At 41.5% G+C, this 19482-nt stretch overlaps 3 protein-coding genes and 1 long non-coding RNA gene across 14 annotated transcripts in view; 3 read left to right on the forward strand and 1 right to left on the reverse strand.

Annotated features, from left to right (window-relative positions):
* Svil (Supervillin) overlaps nucleotides 1-17815 on the forward strand; it is a 124698-nt gene extending 106883 nt beyond the window's left edge. For 9 of the 10 annotated variants that reach the window (XM_036814886.3, XM_036814885.3, XM_036814889.3 and 6 more), the window contains 8 exons: nucleotides 1376-1649; nucleotides 2314-2469; nucleotides 13509-13650; nucleotides 13711-14221; nucleotides 14408-14565; nucleotides 14625-16643; nucleotides 16704-16951; nucleotides 17014-17815. In XM_036814886.3, the coding sequence (XP_036670781.2) occupies nucleotides 1376-1649; nucleotides 2314-2469; nucleotides 13509-13650; nucleotides 13711-14221; nucleotides 14408-14565; nucleotides 14625-16643; nucleotides 16704-16951; nucleotides 17014-17253 (3748 nt within the window). In that variant the 3' untranslated portion in view covers nucleotides 17254-17815. Of the gene's footprint in view, nucleotides 1-1375; nucleotides 1650-2313; nucleotides 2470-13017; nucleotides 13251-13508; nucleotides 13651-13710; nucleotides 14222-14407; nucleotides 14566-14624; nucleotides 16644-16703; nucleotides 16952-17013 lie in introns of those variants that run through there. The other variant, XM_017077833.4, reaches the window with a different exon arrangement.
* LOC108012455 (uncharacterized) lies at nucleotides 6617-10805 on the forward strand. Of its 2 annotated transcripts, none has more exons than XM_017077842.4 (2): nucleotides 6617-6735; nucleotides 9210-10805. In XM_017077842.4, the coding sequence occupies exon 2, from the start codon at nucleotides 9341-9343 to the stop codon at nucleotides 10289-10291; it is 951 nt and encodes a 316-aa protein (XP_016933331.1). In that variant the 5' UTR covers nucleotides 6617-6735; nucleotides 9210-9340; the 3' UTR covers nucleotides 10292-10805. The 2 variants fall into 2 exon arrangements, with proteins under 2 accessions (XP_016933331.1, XP_016933330.1); XM_017077841.4 differs by lacking the exon at nucleotides 6617-6735 and adding an exon at nucleotides 8365-8638.
* Nucleotides 11398-19482, forward strand: part of RpL8 (ribosomal protein L8) — a 107488-nt gene continuing 99403 nt past the window's right edge. Inside the window, exon 1 of the mRNA XM_065864926.2 lies at nucleotides 11398-11401. The gene's annotated coding sequence lies outside the window, so the exon portion shown is untranslated. The remainder of the gene's footprint in view (nucleotides 11402-19482) is intronic.
* On the reverse strand, nucleotides 11474-11885 carry LOC139353154 (uncharacterized). Its single transcript, XR_011604309.1, has 2 exons — nucleotides 11650-11885; nucleotides 11474-11530 (listed from the first exon to the last, which is right to left on the reverse strand). It is a non-coding gene; the product is annotated as an uncharacterized lncRNA (long non-coding RNA).

Genomic DNA, 19482 nt, shown 5'->3' on the forward strand with positions numbered 1-19482 from the left:
ATGGCCATTGCTAAATCCAAATCCAAACAAGTTCTTAGCGGTTTCTTAATGCCGCCTGTCGTTCCGAATAACCCGTGACATATACAAACGCCGGGCTCATTTCATTGGATTTTGGGTTTCCACCGGATTTTTGACTCACGCTGCGAGATATATATCTCAAGGCGCTCAGAGTCCAGAAATCAAAATGTACCGAAACATGTCCGGTGACTAATAAGTGTCTGGCCAGAAGTTTATGAAAAATCTTTGAGTCGTTCTTAACGGTGCCTCTCAAAAAATATAAAAAACAACAGCGAATTCATAAGGCGGTTTCCATTCGATACAGATACAATCTTGTACTGCTTGAGACAAAGACCCGCTTTTGATCAGTGGAATGTGCGGAGAATAACGTTATGCAATAGATCAAAAGATTTGAGTTGAATTCTATGCAATTTTCATCAAACTAAGATTGATCGTGGAATGAATAGGCATTGGAATCGACTATAGTCTCCATAAAAACCTTTTCTATTTTTTACATGTTACGAGACATTTCAAAGAATTTTGTTAAATTGTTAAACAATTTAAATTATAATAATTTCATGCTGCAAAGATGGATTTAACCCAGGAATACATATACATTTAAGTATTACCAATCAATCTACAATCTGATTTAATAGGCAATCATTTTTTTAAGTTAATTATATACGAATCCAAGAATAATTTGCATTGGGATTATATGATTAATACAGCAATATTTTCCCCTAATACCATCCAACAAGCTTTTCCATGTCAGTTGGAGCTTGGGAACTCGATAGTTTGGAGGATAATCCCCCGAGCCGAGCAATCAACTTGTCTCATTAACCGCCCGCGGTTTGTTAACGTCAGCCATCTGACGGCCAATAAAAATGAGGCCCAGCCATAACAATAACCAATCCGGCGACCATTTGCAGAAGAAAATTCCATTGCCATCTATGAGGAAAATCGCTGCCCAGCGCCTAATAAATGGCCATGGATGGTCCCCTATTAAAGGAGAAAGTTGGCTTTGCTTTTGGTCTGTCTGCAGAGCAGAGCAAAAAAATCTCAACAGAAATAAAAGGCCGACTGTCGATCGCTTCCTGTGCATTCTATTCGAAGGGGGACGTACGAATAAGGCAGCTCACCTCGCTCATTAGTGGCCAGGAAAATGCCATGTCACGAGTTTCCCATTAAGATGGGGGAAAATGGGAACGGATTGTTGCAGTCCATTGAGGAAAACGCACGTTTTCAGTAACTCCTGAATGCAGTCGTATCTGCACTCGAAGCTCTTTATCTTGTATCTCATGGATACGCACCTTAATTGCCACACTTTATGCACACTTTTAACGGGCGTTATCGTTTGTTTGTGTTTTTTCTGTTGCAGTAATCTCGTTGCGAAAAGCAAAAGTCACTCGGGCATCTCAGCACCCATCGGCCTTGGCCCCCAGCTACCACCCCTTCCCCTCGGCGGCGGCTTCGTGAAGTTGCGTCATGTAGCCAAGGAGGAGGAGACCAGCAGCAGCAGCACATCCTCCGCCAAGGAATCGCCAGATAAGCAAAAGGATCCCAGTCAGGAGCAGGGAGAAGCTTCGGGAGACTCGTCCAATCCAACCGCTCTGCCACAGTTTCTTCAAGGCGTCCAACGATCATCCACCGAGGTAAGTGGGGATTATACATCTATATATATAAATCTGACCACCCAAACCTAAGAATCAAATCACAGTCATATAATGACTTACCATAGCATTATAGTAGAAGATAGTTGTGTTGTGGAAAGGTAAGAGTTTTCAGGAATTCCATTGAAATACTTTTTAAAACATTTAAAAAATGATCTAAACAGTAGTCCTTGCAAAAAGTGTTTATTCTAACAATAAACCTATTGATTAAATTGAATTAATGTGTGCAGTTCTGATAATTTTACAAAAGAATTCTTAAATTTTTTTTAAATAGTGTTTTAGTAACTAATAACATAATAATAATATTTGATTCGAAGATATCACATTTTTTATAATTATACTTCATACGTCGCTATGCTTATTAAGGTAATTATGTTTGATATTCACAATCAATACAAGAGTGAATGTACTAAAATTTTTAATAATTTAATTTAACTTTAAAATGGGGTTCTTAACAAAATTCTTATTGTTCAAGAACATATTCACAGTTATAAGTGCTGTAATATACCAAATCGAACCATTTATCAGTTCTCTTTGGTTAGTTTCAATGAAGAACCCCCCTTACTGTATCTGACCCAGTGTCAATTAAAACGATTCACGTGTCAGCTGATCCCAACCAACCTCTATCCATTATCCATTTATCCAGGTCATGGGCCCCGATCAGCGGTCCATGGTGATCGCGAAGACCGGCTCCATTGCGGAGCGTTTGGCGGCGCTGCACAAAAGTGGCGAGGACGACTGGAAGAAGCGCATCTCGAAGCGCGACGAAGTCGACGATGTACACCGCGAAAACTTCGTAAACGTGAGTACCCAGCACTTGTATCTTGAATCTTGTATGGGGTACGGGGTATATATGGTTTGTGTATGGTATCTGAAAGATAGGTTAAGCTGCAACGCATGCCGGTGGTCTTCCGTGGACCGCAACGAATCCGATCTCAATCTCGATCTCGCTCTCGATCGCAATTGCGTGAAAATGGTTTCCTTATTGCTAATCGTTTTGTTTATTAACGTTGTTGCACTTTTCTCTGCAATTTCTGCAATGTGCCCGTTGTTCGTGCAATGCCAACTGAGCGTTAAACCTGACGGCAATGACATAATAATGCGAAAAGTGCAAGTGATACCGATCGCGGAGGGATGCGGGTGCTATCTGGATCCGATGTGTGTGACTTACATCCCAGGCGGGGGGAGTCACGTGACGTAATTGGAGTGAGTTCCGCGATAAGGTGTGCGTTGTTTGGAATTGCGTATATTTTTATAGTGAATAATCGGGATGGCTCATAGCGCTAGGAAGGCCATTATTTACTTGCTAAGCCCACATACCTGTAAATTGGTTCATGGTTGATGAAATTATACAAGAAATACTCGATAAGAACGCTTAACACCTAAAAAACCAATCAGACTCCCCCAGAATGAATGGAAATTGAAGGATACTCTGTTCCTTAGTGTGTATTTTAATCGTATAACAATCTCTTTGAATAAAAAAATTTATTTATTTTATAATTTATTTAAAAATATGTACCAAAGTCATCGATATTCTTGATTTTCTTAACAAATTTTCCAGTATACTACAACACCTCTTATAATAATTTCTATAGATAGTAGAATTTGCTTATTTTTTTTCTCATATATTACAAAATGTTCATAAAAATACTTTGAAATTTTAAACATCACCGAATTTTTGGGTTTACTTGACAAATTTTCATTACGTATACGTCTCGTGTACTACATGTACTTTACACAACAGATGTAGCATACTTTTAGGTACAACGCCACCTAGTCAGTGCGAAAAAGGGTACTTTTTACAACAAATGCTGCATACTTTCCGGCAGCAACTGCGCCAACTTTGAAATGCGCAAGTGAAAACGAACTTTTTCACTCTTTTATTTTGGGGAAGTGCAAGTTTGGCAAGTTTTTGTTTTCTCTAACCCATTCAAAAGTTTCGCCTGCTTTTGGCTTATTTTTTATGGGCATGGGCACTTTGCAGTTCGTTTTAGACAGGCTTTAAAATCCGATTCCGTTTGGACTGTCAATTAGCCGATCCATTTGCTAGCTTTTGGCGAGACATGGAGTTTAGTGAACTCTCTCTATTAAACGGTTACTTCTGGTCCATAATTATGCGGGTAGTCTTCGCCCGCCCTTTTCGCGCCTGCCCCTCAAAAGTAGTCCCCCAAGTAATCACACTTAATTACTGGGACTCCGCCTCCCTATATGGGTTTATATGGGGAACCTACCCAACTGTTGGGAGAGAGAAATTGTGAGGAAATCGTGTCAGAGTGATCTTCTGACCCACACACCAAACAAAATGCATATTATATTCCCCACTCTCAGGCAAAATGAGTTTTCGAGTGCTGTCGCGTTTGTTATTGTTATTGTTGCTACAGCTGTTACTGTTTCGGTTTGGTCTCTATTTTCTTGGATGTTCGATGCACTGGGAAAAAGAATTGTATTTTATATAAAATACATTTCTGAATTAAGAATATATTTACATTTTAAAATATTCTATTGTGTATTGTTCTAAATTTGATCTTAAAGCATCTCAAGGAACATTAGTTTTCAGCAGAAATAAAATAGAAGTATAGAAAATCATATACATTTTTTTTATTGTGTGATAGATGGTAAAACACTGGGACAAGGTCAACAAGCAGGGAGTATTTTAAGAAAGATACATCATCTGGGAGGGAGTGCCCATTTTCCCTACTCTCCCCCCAAAGTTCTACCCTCATTTTCCGCCACACGACACTTGACGACCATTATAGTACAATTTATTAATAATTAAGATGAATTTCTGTTTTCTCTGCTCTGATGGACGCGAGAGACTCGAATTCATGCGCTGTTTGGCAGACATCCCAGGTGGCGTATGCGCAATTAGTCTGCCCAACTCTTTGACGCAGTCCCTGAGCGTGTGTCAAAGCAGAAAGAAATCTGCTGTAATTTAGCACAATTTATCAGGCCACGATCGCAGAAAGCCAACGAGCGGAGCAAATGAAAATGCGCATAATAATGAAGGGCACACTGGTGGATGCAGCATCCAGCATCCAGAATTCAGAATCGAGAATCCAGGAGTTTCAGTTCCAACAGGGCAGCTAAAAATATAAAGACAGTCTTGGCTTTTCTCCTGCTCCTGCCCTCACAGTTTCGAGGCGGCTGCCAACTTCCATTTTGCCATAATTTTCTAAACTTGCCTTGTGGGCTGTGGCAACAGCAACATCTGAAAAAGCAACAGAAAATGCAGCACCACACTGGGGAAAAACCTCAATCTTAAATACTTCTACATTTTAATGATTTTGAGTCCCTAAAAAATTCTTCAAAATATTTTCTACAAATATTTAAAAATTATAACAAAACGATGTTCCACTAAAATTTGGAGCTTTAAAACTTGTTTGATTCATTGAAAACTTTATTGTTCTTAATCTTGTTTTGTATCTTAATCCTAAAATCTATGAATGTTTTTTGAAGTAATAATTCTTTAAAAATATGTGCTTTAAAATTTAAATGACTTACTGAAAACTTCATGGTACAAAATTTTTTTTGCTAGTTCCTAAAATATCTGACAGATTTTTCCTGAATGTAGCAACAATTACAAAAAGAATAAATAAAGATGGAAAAAGGAGGCTAGCGAAGGTTGGTTTCGGACTGCTTCTAACTGGCAGAAGTTGTTGTTTAGGGGCTATGTTCGTATGTCTGGTCCATAGCATTTGATCTCTGTCTAGATCTTGAACGTGCTCATCTTCCAGCTGCAGGCCTCGCCTCATGCTGTTGTAAATTGTTTTGTAAATTTGATATACTTGCAGTTTTTTGTGGCTCTCCACTGTCTACTTCATTATCATTGTTGCTGGATGTTGCTGGCGTGCCTTGGATGTTGCTGCTGTGCTGTTGATGTTGCTGCTGTACTTGTTCATTAGTCCATGCCCTCTCAGCAGTGACAACAAGAGCAGAAAATAAAAATAAAAAGGCAGAAAAACAGCAGTAGCCCGATCTGTTCATAAACTTCTAAAATCAACTGCTGCCCTCTGTTTCTCCGTTTGCATCTGTATCTGTATTTATATCTGTATCTGTATCTGGCCGATGTATCTACAAGCTGCAAGAATGCCTGCTTATTGCTGATTACTTTTATTGCTTCTGTGTGTGATTCATTACTTTTCGAGATAAGGTGGCTTGTCGCCTGGTTTCATTGCTCTTGCTCTCGTTCTTCTACCTTTTTTCTTAGTTCTTTGCTATTGAATTGAATTCTTAGACAATTACCTCATTGTATTTCATGCTGTTGAACTTGCATTGGTTTATTTTTAGTCCAACTGAATGTAAAATTTCGCGGTAGGCCTTCTTGGCTGCCAGAGAAGAGTCTGGTGATTCATCAGCTTGGGCAGATGTGGACCCATCCCAAAAATTTTGCTGTCCCTTTTTATGTGGTCACATTCCAGCCACGAAAGTGTACAGAAAATTTTCGTGTATAAAAAGGATATATTTTTGATTTGGTAGTATTTATTTAGCCTTGATTTTTAAATTCAGTTACACTAGATAAACAAAAAGTTAAGAATTTTTTTTTAATTGGGAACTAAAAATATTTATTGATGATAATGTAATGGTTCTCAAGGTAAAATTACAAAATCATTCCTATCTTCAGTTGTTATACTTGAAAATCTATTTTCCCTTAATCAGCCCTCTAAGTTTCTCCCTTTTTTCTGGTATGCCCACAATGATCTTGTTTATAACGCTTAGTTTAATTTAAAAAGCCTCCTTAGCTGACGTCTTCGCAGCTCTGTCTTCGTCATCGGAGCTTCGTTTCCTTCGTTCGAAAGACCCGGCTTTTGGAAGAATCCGATACGATCCCCAGTTCCCGACTTCGTCAGCTTGTAAATTTACGAGGCAGTATGAATCGCGACTTGGAGGCGAACGGTTCGCACTTCGCAGCGGCAATTCGACTTTGATTTCCAAAGTCTCGATCCGATTCGCCTGACTTTTATTTTTTATTAGTATGCATTATTACTCGCTGCCGGTTTCAATTGACATTAAAATTGATAAGCGGCAAACTAAAAATAAAACTAGAGGCCCGTTGCGGGTTGCATAAAAAGTAATGCGAAGTGGTTTCCTGAGTTGCATAAACTCAAACTGTCGAATGCAGCAGGAAGCGAATGGCAGTGTTTTTATTTATTTTTTCATTTTTTACCTGCCATTTGCTCGGCTGACTTGAAAGAAAAAGTGAAATATGAAATTATGAAAAACGAAATATAAATACCAAAGTGTTTCAAGGCTGGCTATTCCACTTGTGTGTGCAGTGCACATATAATAAAAATAAATAAAAAGCAACACCCACCCACCTGCAAAAAGAAACTTTCTCAAAGTGCGACTGTCAAAATAAAATCTTTGAAATGAAATCTTCGAAGTGACCGCAATCTCTGTGGCCATTACAAATCGTGTAGAAAAGATTCGGAAACAGAAACAGAACCAAAAACCCACGCAAATGGTTCACAAATAAGCATTTCGCTTCGCTCAGTACAAAGTGTGTTCTGAAATCTAAAAGGCGCATCTGTTTTCACATCTACATGCGCTACACATGTCTATATTAGATGGGAAAATTTTACAGAAAGATGACACAAATTTCTAAGGGGCGCAAAATCAACAATTAGCAATTAAATCCCATAAATCACAAAGAGGCACCCTAGTTGTTGTTGTTGTTGCTGCTGATCGTGCTGTTCTATATTTGGTTTATTTACCTACGTGAGCTGTTTGCATATGTCGGGGTCTCTGATAAACCAGGCAAATAATACCCAAGATGATACGTAGACCACAGTGGAAATGTGGAAGCCCCTGCAAATATTTACTTCAGTTTTGCAAGAGATAAATAACATAGTACGAGAAAAAGCTATAGTTTGCAAAAAGAAAATATAAAAATATTTCTTTGAGAACTTTAAACTCACTGTCTTTCTACACAATAATAAATAATACTTATAAACCTATAACTGGATTTAAATGTAAATTTAATTCAGTTTCCATTGAACAATATAATTAAAAGGCATTGATAATCCATATTGAGAAATTACTTTATCTCGGTTATTAGTATGCAATTTGAGAATGATCAAAGATTTATTGTTCATAATGAAATTAAACATTAATTGAATATTATTTATTTAAATACCGATCATGGGAAATTTTCGTTTGCTTATAATAAGAACTGAAGCATACATATTTTAAACTATTGAAAGTGAAACACTTAAAAAAAAGAAACCTTAAAAACTCTCAAACTTTGAACCAAAAAAGTTTAAAATCGTTTTGAAAAACTATCTTTTTAACTACCAGAAATGTAACGAATTAAAATTATCCAATAAGAGTCCCTCCAAGGGTTAAGGATTTTTTGCACTTCGCTGAAAGAACTTCTTTGAAATGAAAGTTGCCCATCTGCTGGCTCCCTCGCACCCGCACGTTCTTATCAGAAGTAACAAAGTGCTTGACCCAAGGAGACCCAACCAGAACAACAACAACAGAGGCAGCAACAACAAGAGCGCAACAGCATCTTCCGATTGCCAAACAGAATTCTGCGCAAGTGCAGCAGGCTGCTGCCCAAAAGAGCGAGCGAGAGGCCAGCAAACTCAACGAAAGAGAGAGGGCCCCGCACTTCCAATAAGAGAGAGAGCGAAGCGACGCGCGCAGCTTTCGTTGAGTTTTTGGGGAGCAGTGTCGTTGAATTTGGCGTCGGCATCTACGTTCAAGTTTAAAACGGGGAGCCAAAGAGAAAAGAACGACCGCGAGGCGCAACGGAATACAAAAAGCGTCGAAAGAAACACAAGAATCCAATCCGAAACCGCTCACAAGAAATAAAAACAAATTGCAAACTAAATAAATAAATAAAGGTCGGGATATCGGATGTCGGGCCAAGATAAAAATACGCACTAATGATATATTCAAAATATAAATATAAATATTAATGCGAACTGCAGCGCAAAGTGCAAAACGCAGCGGACACCACTTGGAGAAAGGTGTGTGGGTGTTTGGGGATTCTAATCCTTAAAAAAAAAATGGAAAAATATGAAACTTTGAATTTGATGTTGCAATGTTTTGATTCTTACTTCTATACTTTTTAGGAAGTTTAAAAAGTAAACTTCGTTTGTTTTAAAAATGGTTTTCTATAATTTTTTATACCACCTAAAGTAGTGAAAAACATTGCAAACATAAATCAAGCTTCACTCAATATTCTAAAATGTGATAAAATCAAAAGCCTACAAATAAATATAAAGACAGTTTCAAAAAACCATAAATAAAGGACAATTTATAAACTCTAAAAACTCATAAAAATCAGTACAAAATAAATTAATAAATACAGTTAAAAACTTTAAAATCAATAAATAAATGTAAATATATTGCGAAAACCTTTATCGTAAAAACGGAAACTAAAAACACGAACAAAGAAAAACTCCAGTCACGGAAGACATTGCTAAATAAATAAGAAAACGAAGTAAATATTTTGCAATGTGTTCCGTTCTGCAACAAGTGAATGCCAGCCATGAAAATAAATAAAGTATTCCATTATTTAACCAATCCCCTTTGTAGAGTGATGTGATGTCATAATAAAACTTTGCCCTTATCGACATTGCAAAAACGATATCAGCGGAAAAGCGAGGTAAAAGTTAATAAGCGCCCGCCAGCGAAATCAAATTGCAATTTGTGATAACAAAGCGAGCATGACGGAGTACACGGATTACTTGGAAGCCGCCTGGGAATATGCGGAGTGGCTGCCCTACCTGCTGGTCACCTATGTGGTGGTCACCCTGCTCCCAAAGTCCCTCGTACGGATGAAGCGCTTCGCGGATGCGGATTACGAGGCGAACAGGAACAAGTTCCATCGCTGCTATGGCCCGGAGCTGTGCTGCCATGTCCTGGCCCAGGATCAGGCAGCGGGAAAGGTGAAACAGAAGGCCAGGAAACCTGTGACCCGAGTCTATCCCAAGCGTCAGCAGGTGGCGCCCAAGGCGGAGCTACCTCCTCCGAGTCCAGCGCCCGTGAAACGCAGCAATGTGACCAAGATTGCCAGGATGTTCGAGACGGGCAACACGCGCCAGGTCAACCGGGTGGCTCCGGTAACTCTGCCCGAGATCAGGATGTTCGGAGCCAGCGATGAGTCCAGGGATTCCACGCCCTGTGCCTCGCGGAAGACCAGCATTGCCAGCCAGCTCTCTGCCCAACTGCAGCACATTGAGCAGACGATGCACCTGTGGCAGGAACTGGAGGAGGAGCCCGCGAAGAAGTCCTCCGCCGGGCACAGCGACTGGGAACCCATGGCAGTGCCCGTTCCGAGACGCACCCGTGGCACCTCGGCCACGCCCTCGACAGCCTCTCCTTTGTCCAGCTCCCCGGAACCGGAGCACTCTAGCTCCCCAGTTCGCCTGAGGAAGCCTCCCTCCCTGTGCCTCCAAACCAGCATGGAGGACATCTTCCAGGTGATCGCCAGGAGTGCCGAGGAGCCGGAGGACTGTCCTGATTGCCACTGTCTCTCGCCAGTGACCAGCATCGATGATATTCTCTCGGAGCGGAGGTTCTCCCGGCCCCTGTCCGCCTACTCCATCACCGATCTCCTGGCCGAAGAGCAGGCCTCCTGTGTGGAGGAGACCACCTACATCAACGAAACCAGATGAGGATCATATGGGGATAGAAGCGCCATTTTATAGTGCCATCATCTCCCACAGGGTCGGATGGAATCCTCTGGAGACCTTGCCAAGCCTCAAGTTTCCTATAGTCTGTCCTATAGTCCCTCCCCCCGGCATTTTGTTTGTTTAATCGATGAAAACTTAAACAAATCAAAGTAACAACTCTGCAACTCAAATTGCAAACAGTTCGCAATCGAAGTCTGTACTTAGTATAAACCCATTGTATAAACGTTTTGTTTTGTCCAGAATCCCAAAATTGTCATTGCGAATTATCTCATTATAAGAGAACAGTACTGCTAAACTAATGTCGCTGATTGTACGTATTAACTTATGAATAAATATGAATTTGTATGGTAGTATTACTTATCGTTAAATGTACTATATGTTATGAATAAACATTGTATCAAATGCAACACACACCTAATAATATTCTTAATAAAGAGAAAATGCACAGCTGCTAGAAGCATTTCGAAAATTTTTAAATAAACGTATATTATATCTACTATTTGCACTTTTACCTCGATACAGCTGCTAGCTAATTTATCTGACAGTTTGGCAAGTCTTCAACCGACGAAGCGAAACTCAATTTGTCAAATAAATTGAGGCAAATCAAAATGTTGGAGTGATGATCATTAATTATAAATTGGGAGATGGGAAAAGTTTTGACCACAAAATGATTGTGATGTGAGGTAATTTCGTTGCTGTGGCTTTTGATTGATTGAAGGCACTGAAGCGGATTTATAATTTACAGGGGATATTGAATCTTTAAGATACTCTACGGTGAAAGGTCTCTCTGGGGAGTGGAAGATCAGATCAGAGTTCCCTGGACCATTGAACCTTGTACATTGCAACAAGTAGCCACTGCAATAATATTAATAAGACAGCATAATAAATCCACAGCTGGCGACCTTATCAATCCCATTCTGTGCCTCCATTGAGACCGCACCCATGGAACTACAGATAAAGCTGTTCCGGGGAAAATTTCCAGTTTATTTATCCACAATTAAGCTGCTAAATTGGCCAGATGCCCACGCATTCCGCACTTGATCTTGAATCCTAACGAAATATCCAAATGGCAACCTCAACTTGGCCTAATTGGCTTTGATTTCGGTTTGGCTTGGTTTAGTTTTACCGGTTGCCAAAATTCCACCCAAAAAAGAAAAATGAATATATGTTCATATGCTAATTTTAACATTTTGTGTAGTTTCGAATATATATAGTATGTGCCTGCAAAAACCAAATGTCAATAAAGCGACGCAAATAGGCAAATAACACAGGCAGCCCAACAAAAGCCGTTAAAATATTGTAAATTGGCGTTTATTGATTGAGATTCTGTGGCGTCATACCTTTTGGGTGATGTGTTTATAGCACTTTTTGGGGCCCTCCTCTAGCGGAAGAATTCTACCTTTCGGTTTCCATCACATCATCGGTTAATCAAATTATTGTCGCGCTTTGTTTTCCTTGTTCGTTAGCCGCCTGCTTTTACCCAGTTTCGATGTGTGTTTTATCAATTTATATATGGGATTCGGATGATTCATTCCGAGTGGTTCGGATTCATTGATAGGTGCTTTCATGTATGACACACGCTGAAATTCAAGAGAAATACGAAAAGAGTTGAGAGGGTCCTCAAGGTTGGCTACTATTTTAGTCTCTTCGAGTGCAGCGCTCGACAATCAGGGCTTTAAATTATCATAATTAAAGGCAGTAAAGAATTACCCGCCATATAAGTGAGTTAAGAAGGGGCTCTGAAATGGGGTCGCAGTCGGGCAAACATAAACAGAAATTCCTAAACATTGCATAACCATATCAAACATAAATTCAACGACATCAAACAAGATAAGCTGATTATGAACTTCACCCCAAGACACAGTTTTGGTGAGATAGGATTGGTTCGTAATAGCTCTTTATCGATATTCCAGTCGCGCCATAACTTATGCTGATGCCCATGTAAACACATGAATTAAGTTTGTGCCTTGCACTGACAGTTTATAAACTACAGGAATGTAAACAAATCGAGGCGAGTGCAGGGGAGTAAACACTTCTACCCATATCGGTAGTTATTCTTATCTTTCCGCGAAAACTGGTAGACAAAACACTATGAGAAAAAATGCATATAAATGGGACAATAAGATTGTTGACTTAACTTTACTCCGTTTAAGATGGAGAGATTGAGATCAACTGCTTTATAATATCATTACAGATTAATTATTTAAAACTATTAAAAAGGCTAGACCTAGAAGATCCTACAACATTAAGTTTAAAAAAATTGTTTGTCATTTAAAATGAAGACAATGTTGTATTATTAACAGACAGTTTTTAAGCAATTTAGTCTCGTATTCCTAATTTATTGAGTTTCATCGATTCTCAATAATTTTTTAAATATTTGTTCATTTCAAAGTTTTTAAAGTAGATCTTTAGTATAAGTACATTCTTTTTTGGTTTAATTATTTGTATTATTTACCTTATTAATAGGGCTTTTGTTCTTTAAGTTTTAGTAAATTCCAATAACTTTTTTGACTTGGGTAATAGTAACATACAACTTCTAGATACATTCTCTAGCCTTGGTAGTTTAGTTTAGCCTGCCATTCCGCAGTGCAGCCTTATCTAATCGCATGACTCGCACTGTCTCCCGCACGGGCTCTCCAGCTGGCGGGTCTAGAGCTCTAGAGCTTCGCGAAGGTGCGCAATTAGCCAGGCGGCGATTGGCAGTCGCCAGATTGGCATTGTGCTGGCCGGCAGCAAAGCGAACCCCACTCGAGTCGAGTTCCCGATACGTTTGCTCACTTGCTCATCCATCGCGGGTCACTAATGGAGCGTACTTGGCTCTAAAGACCTTCAGATTTCGAGGTGTGCCAGAGGGAAGTGCGCCGCAGCAGCTGGAAAATCGCTATTCGCTAATAATAAACAAACAAGCTATTAAATCGCCGGCATGGAAAAAGTAAAACTGGTAAAAGCAAGCTCTTTCCCTTCCTTTCCTTTCCTCAGCTCAAAACTGTTGACAAACAGAAGCGTTTCGGTGGGTGACTCATCGAAATTGGGAACAACCCAGCCGATAAGGCCGCAAGATTGTTGACCATATATTCGAGGCTATTAAAATGTTGTTAATTTCTTTATAACGCGCTCATATTTGGGGCTTAAAGCGTGGGTGGTCTTAAGTTTTGGAAAGTGAACGTAATCACGATCTCGTCTAACTCTTGTGTTTCAGGAATCGCTATCTCTGGCCCACTCGCTGTCGGACAAACCACTGCCCCCATCGCCTTTGATACCCACAAGTTTGGAGGGCGGCAAGGTCTCGGATCGTTTGAGCAAACTCAAGTGCAACTCGGAGAACTGGAAGCAGAGGATAGGTGAGTAATATACCCTAGGTTATCTAGAAACTCCACTAACCAAATAATATACACCCTCAGAACAAACCGATGCCAAGAAGTTCACAGTCGCTGGCCGACTGCAAAAGAAGGCCCAATCCCCCGTGGAGCTTCAGTTTGAACGTTCCGCCAATGATGCGGCCAAAAAGTGTCCCATGCTGGAGGTGCGCAGCGCCAACCAGCCGCAACTGGGACTGGCTAAGAGCCCCTCCATGATGGTCACCTCCAGTGCGAATAGTTCTAGTACCGCCAACAAGACCGCCCTCCGCAGTCTGAGTGTGAATCCCGAGGAGGAGGTGCCCAACTTGAGTCGCTCCAACAGCAGCAGCTCGGAGTCGGATGGAGATCGCAGCTCCCCCCAGAATGCCAAGCAGAACAAGGAACTGGCCAACAACAAGAGTGCCGCCGCACCCACCAATGTGGGCGCCAGGATTCAGGTGCCCCGCCTGGACGACAAGGAGACCTTCGAGAACTTCTTCGCCTCGAAGCCGAAGAAGGAGGAGAACGTGGAGCTGGAGATCAGCGCCTTCGATGACATTAAGCCCACAGAGCGGTGAGTTCAATTCCCAGGAAAGAAAGACTACTTTAATTGCAGGTTGACTTTCATAACTCGATTAATCATCATCTACCCAAAAAAACAATGTTAATTCAACTTCAAGCTCAAAGTTTTCCGTAAAAATTAGGCTAGCACAAATACAATGTATTGAAAATTCTAAACAAAATTCCCCCTTTAACACAGTTTGGTGAGCAAGCGCCACGTGCAGGGTCCCAAAGGACGACGGGCCGCACGCAATCCTCTCAAGAGCTTGGCTGCTCGTGAGGACATTAGCTCGGAATACACGGAAATGAGGACGGGCATAGCTGAGCGGGAACTGCGACGCCTCAAGCTGGAGTCATGTAAGTTAGCCCATCGCTAAATTAAAGAGCCAACTAAAGTTAACCGTTTCAATTAACAGATGGCCATAATGCCAACCTGGCTGCCGAGGCCATTGCAGGACTGGCCTCCATTGAGGACTTTAAGTCAGTGGCCCTGCGCTCCTCATCGATTCCCCTGCAGCAGATGTGGCTGCCCCACAAGCCGGTGATGCTGCTCCATGTCAAGGGACGCACCCATGTCCAAACCCGATTGGTGGAACCCGTTCACACCTCCCTAAATCGCGGCGATTGCTTCATCCTGGTCGCGGGATCGCAGCTTTTCCGCTACGTTGGATCCTTTGCCAACGTGATTGAGATCTCGCGCAGCAAGAAGATCTGCGCTGCCATTGTGGAGAACAAGGATCTGGGATGCACTGCCACTCAGGAGGTGATCCTCACGGATGGCAAGTACTTGAAGGAGCGGCAGTGGCGTCAGTTCTGGCAGCTTTTGGGCAAGAAGGAGGATGACCCATCAGAGATAGCCGAGTGTGGTCATGCGGATGAGGACGATGTGTTCGAGAGCAGTCTGATTGAGACCAACAAGATCTACGAATACCAGGATGAGGCCCTTGTTCCGATGGAGAAGTTCTGGGGCTGCATCCCTAAAGTGGACATGTTGGACACCCGAAAGGTCTTGGTCTTTGACTTTGGCAGTGAGCTGTATGTGTGGAATGGCAAGAATGCCCCTTCGGATGCCAAGCGGGCTGCCATGAGATTGGCCCAGGAACACTTTGGTGCTGAGGATTCGGCGGACTATGCCGAATGCTATCTAAACCCGCTGAACTATGTCTCCATTGTGGGTCGTCGTGAGAACGCCAAGTATGCCAAGAGGACCGCTCAACGTCCCGAGTGGTGTGTTCTCGGCAAGATCACCCAGAACATGGAGACGGTGCTGTTCAAGGAGAAGTTCAGCGACTGGCCAGAGCTGGAACGCGAGGATCTGGAGAAGGACTACCTTTCGAATGGGGTCCATGTGGTGCGCGCCCTGAACGGAACCGCCTTGCACAAGGGAGAACCCTACCTGGAGCCTAATCTGGTGCTGGAGCAGGCCAATCTGGGTCGTGGCAATTTCTACTATGATACCGATACCATGCGGCACTTTGATGTGATCACCAAGTCCACGGACAAGTGGCAGATTCATGAGTTCAACTTTGATGCGGCCACTACCCGCGAAGACTATGGTCACTTTTACTCTGCGGAGAGCTACATAGTACGTTGGATCTATCAGATTTCGGTCACGGTTCGCGAACTGAGTGGAAAGGTGTCGAACAGGAGCACAGTGGGTCGCGACAGGTGTGTCTACTTCACCTGGCAGGGTCAGGACTCGAGTGCCAACGAAAAGGGTGCAGCTGCTCTGCTGACTGTGGAGTTGGACAAGGAGAAGGGTGCCCAGATGAGGGTTTCCCAGGGCGATGAGTGCACAGCCTTTGTCCGCCTGTTCCGACAGATGTGGCAGCATCGTGGCCGCAAGGAGCAGTGTCTGGAGAGGCGTAGTCAGTGGAGACTCTACCAGCTGCAGGGCAACGTCAACGAAGAAACCCTTCTTAAGGAAGTTGACTGCCAGTCCGGTCAGTTGCGCTCCCGCAGCTCCATGCTTCTGATCCATGGCAGTCAGGGAGATGTTATTGTCTGGCATGGAGCAAAGAGTGCTCCTCACACACGCACCGTGGCCTTAGAGGCTGCCCAGGAGCTAATCAAGCTGGTGCCCAAGGATCTCTTCAGCAGCGAAACTGCCAGCTTAATTGAGACGGAGGAGGGTTCCGAGGACGAGCAGTGCAAGAAGGCCTTGGGATTGAAGGAGTCAAGGGATGACTACGGCAGCTTGCTGAAGTCCACCAAGTCTTTCGATTACCAAATAAGGATCTTCAACTTCTCCAGCACCCAGGGTGTCTTCAAGGCCCTGGAACTGAGCGATCCCCTGCGCTGTCAAGATCTGTACAGTCCGTATCCCTTCAGTCAGGCTCAGCTGTACAATGCCAGACAGCCGACTATCTTTTTGCTGGACGATGGCGATGAGCTGTGGCTCTGGATGGGATGGTGGCCCCTAGAGGATGTGAAGAGTAAGAACTAGATCTCAAGACTGATATTGGTAATTAGAAATATTTTTATTTAATTTTTAGTTAACACCGATGAGCGAAGCAGTCCCACCAACGACAACCGGGCTGGAGTAAATCGCTGGATCTCAGAGAGACGCGCTGCCCTCGAGACAGCCGTCGACTATTGGCGTGCCAAGCACGGCGAGAACGAGAAGGAGCCCTTCCATGGCATCAAGGGCCAAGTGGTGTGGGCGGGCCTGGAGCCACTGGCCTTCAAGGCACTTTTCCCAGACTGGACAGAGCGTCCGGATGTGAGAGAAATCAACGAAGAGGTGAGTGGCTGCAACCCATAAAAGTACAACTTTGTTATACAGATTTTGTATTCTCCCTGCAGGATGGGCGAACTGATGCTTCCATAACCATCGGCACAATGCTGGCACAAATGACACAGACCGAGTATCCGCTGGAGGTCCTTAAAGCGCGTCCTTTGCCCGAGGGAGTGGAGCCCACGCGACTGGAGGTCTATCTGAATGCAGAGGACTTCCGGACAGCACTGGGATGCAGCCGGGCGGAATTCGAGCAGCTGCCCATCTGGAAACAGACCAAGCTGAAGAAGGAGCGTGGGCTGTTCTAGGAGAGAGGCACAATGCAAACTTATAGACTTGAACACAATCACAAAACACAAACCAATCACTTTTCTAAGCACTTTTTGTAGGCGGCGATGCTTTTGCAACGGACACAGACAGATCTGAACTATCGTATTCTATAGGCCTATATAGTATAGCATATACACACGTGCGCATATCCCTATGTACTCTCTATTTTACACATATTACATAGCCCTTAAATATGTAACGACTATTATACAAGTGCACGATGCCAGGCAATAAATTTCAACTCGCTTCATTCGATAGCTGTTCGGAGTTTGAAGTTCTTCGATTTTACCTGTACATAATATTAAGTTGAGTTGTTTTACCATTATTTTATTTGATATTTTAACGATTTAACGAAATTGCATTTGTTTAATCTCTGCAAACACCAAAAAACCAACGAGCTCTCGTTTTATCATTGTTTTCAATTCGAAATCATTTTAATGCTAGCTTTATTTTCCTAATTTTGTAACTATGTATTTGTGTTTTTATTATGTTAAAACCTATTGCGTAAATTTAATTTTTATTAAATAACATTTTATTGTATTTTAATTTTGTAATACTTATTTGGGGTAAAAAGATCTTCGGAAAAGTAAACATTTTTCGATGTGTTTTTTTGCTGTAACTTGGCCAAACATCAGGGGTAACATCACTTATTTTTGCGAAAATCGCTCAAAAATTAAGTTTTCCAGGTTTAAATGCCAATCGATTGGGAATTTTATTACGAGTTCAGCAAGGTATGGCATTCCATGTTTGGACTGTTACTTTTGTTGTTTCGTCCAAAATACTACTCATTTTTGGGGTAAAAAGAGTAACTTTGGATTTTTGTAAAAAATCAACATTTTTCGATGGGCTTTTTGCTGTAACTTGGCCAAAACTGGTCTTACACCTAAAAGACGCACATCTATGAACAGCTAACAAGCCACGTAATCGATTTCTATAACTTTCCGGCTGATTTACAAAAATTCAAATTTTCACAAATTTTCGCATTTTTGATAAGGGGTAACATCACTTATTTTTGCGAAAATCGATCAAAAATTAAGTTTTTCAGTTTTTAATGCCAATCGATTGGGAATTTTATTACGAGTTCGGCAAGGTATGACATTCTATATTTGGACTGTCACTTTTATTGTTTCGGCCAAAATACTGCTTTTTTTGGGGCTAAAAATGCATCTTCGGATTTTTGTAAAAAATCTACATTTTACAATGGTTTTTTTGCTGTAACTTGGCCAAAACTGGTCTTACACCTAAAAGACGCACAGCTATGAACAGCTAACAAGCCACGTAATCGATTTCTATAACTTTCCGGCTGATTTACAAAAATTCAAATTTTCACAAATTTTCGCATTTTTGATAAGGGGTAACATCACTTATTTTTGCGTAAATCGATAAAAAATTAAGTTTTTTAGTTATAAATGCCAATCGATTGGGAATTTTACTACGAGTTCAGCAAGGTATGGCATTTCATGTTTGAACTGTTACTTTTATTGTTTCGGCCAAAATACTACTCATTTTTGGGGTAAAAAGTGTAACTTTGGATTTTTGTAAAAAATCAACATTTTTCGGTGGGTCTTTTTGCTGTAACTTGGCCAAAACTGGTCTCACACTCAAAAGACGCACAGCTATGAACAGCTAACAAGCCACGTAATCGACTTCTACCACTTTCCGGCTGATTTACAAAAGTTCAGATTTTCGCAAATTTTCGCATTTTTGATAAGGGGTAACATCACTTATTTTTGCGAAAATCGATCAAAAATTAAGTTTTTCAGTTTTTAATGCCAATCGATTGGGAATTTTATTACGAGTTCGGCAAGGTATGGCATTCCATGTTTGGACTGTTACTTTTATTGTTTCGGCCAAAATACTTCTCATTTTTGGGGTAAAAAGTGTAACTTTGGATTTTTGTAAAAAATCAACATTTTTCGGTGGGTTTTTGCTGTAACTTAGCCAAAACTGGTCTCACACGCAAAAGACGCACAGCTATGAACAGCTAACAAGCCACGTAATCGATTTCTATAACTTTCCGGCTGATTTACAAAAATTCAAATTTTCACAAATTTTCGCATTTTTGATAAGGGGTAACATCACTTATTTTTGCGAAAATCAATAAAAAATTAAGTTTTCCAGGTTTAAATGCCAATCGATTGGGAATTTTATTACGAGTTCAGCAAGGTATGGCTTTCCATATTTGGACCGTAATTTACAATAATACA

This window comes from Drosophila suzukii, chromosome 3 (genome assembly GCF_043229965.1).
Source record: "Drosophila suzukii chromosome 3, CBGP_Dsuzu_IsoJpt1.0, whole genome shotgun sequence".
Classification (NCBI taxonomy): domain Eukaryota; kingdom Metazoa; phylum Arthropoda; class Insecta; order Diptera; family Drosophilidae; genus Drosophila; species Drosophila suzukii.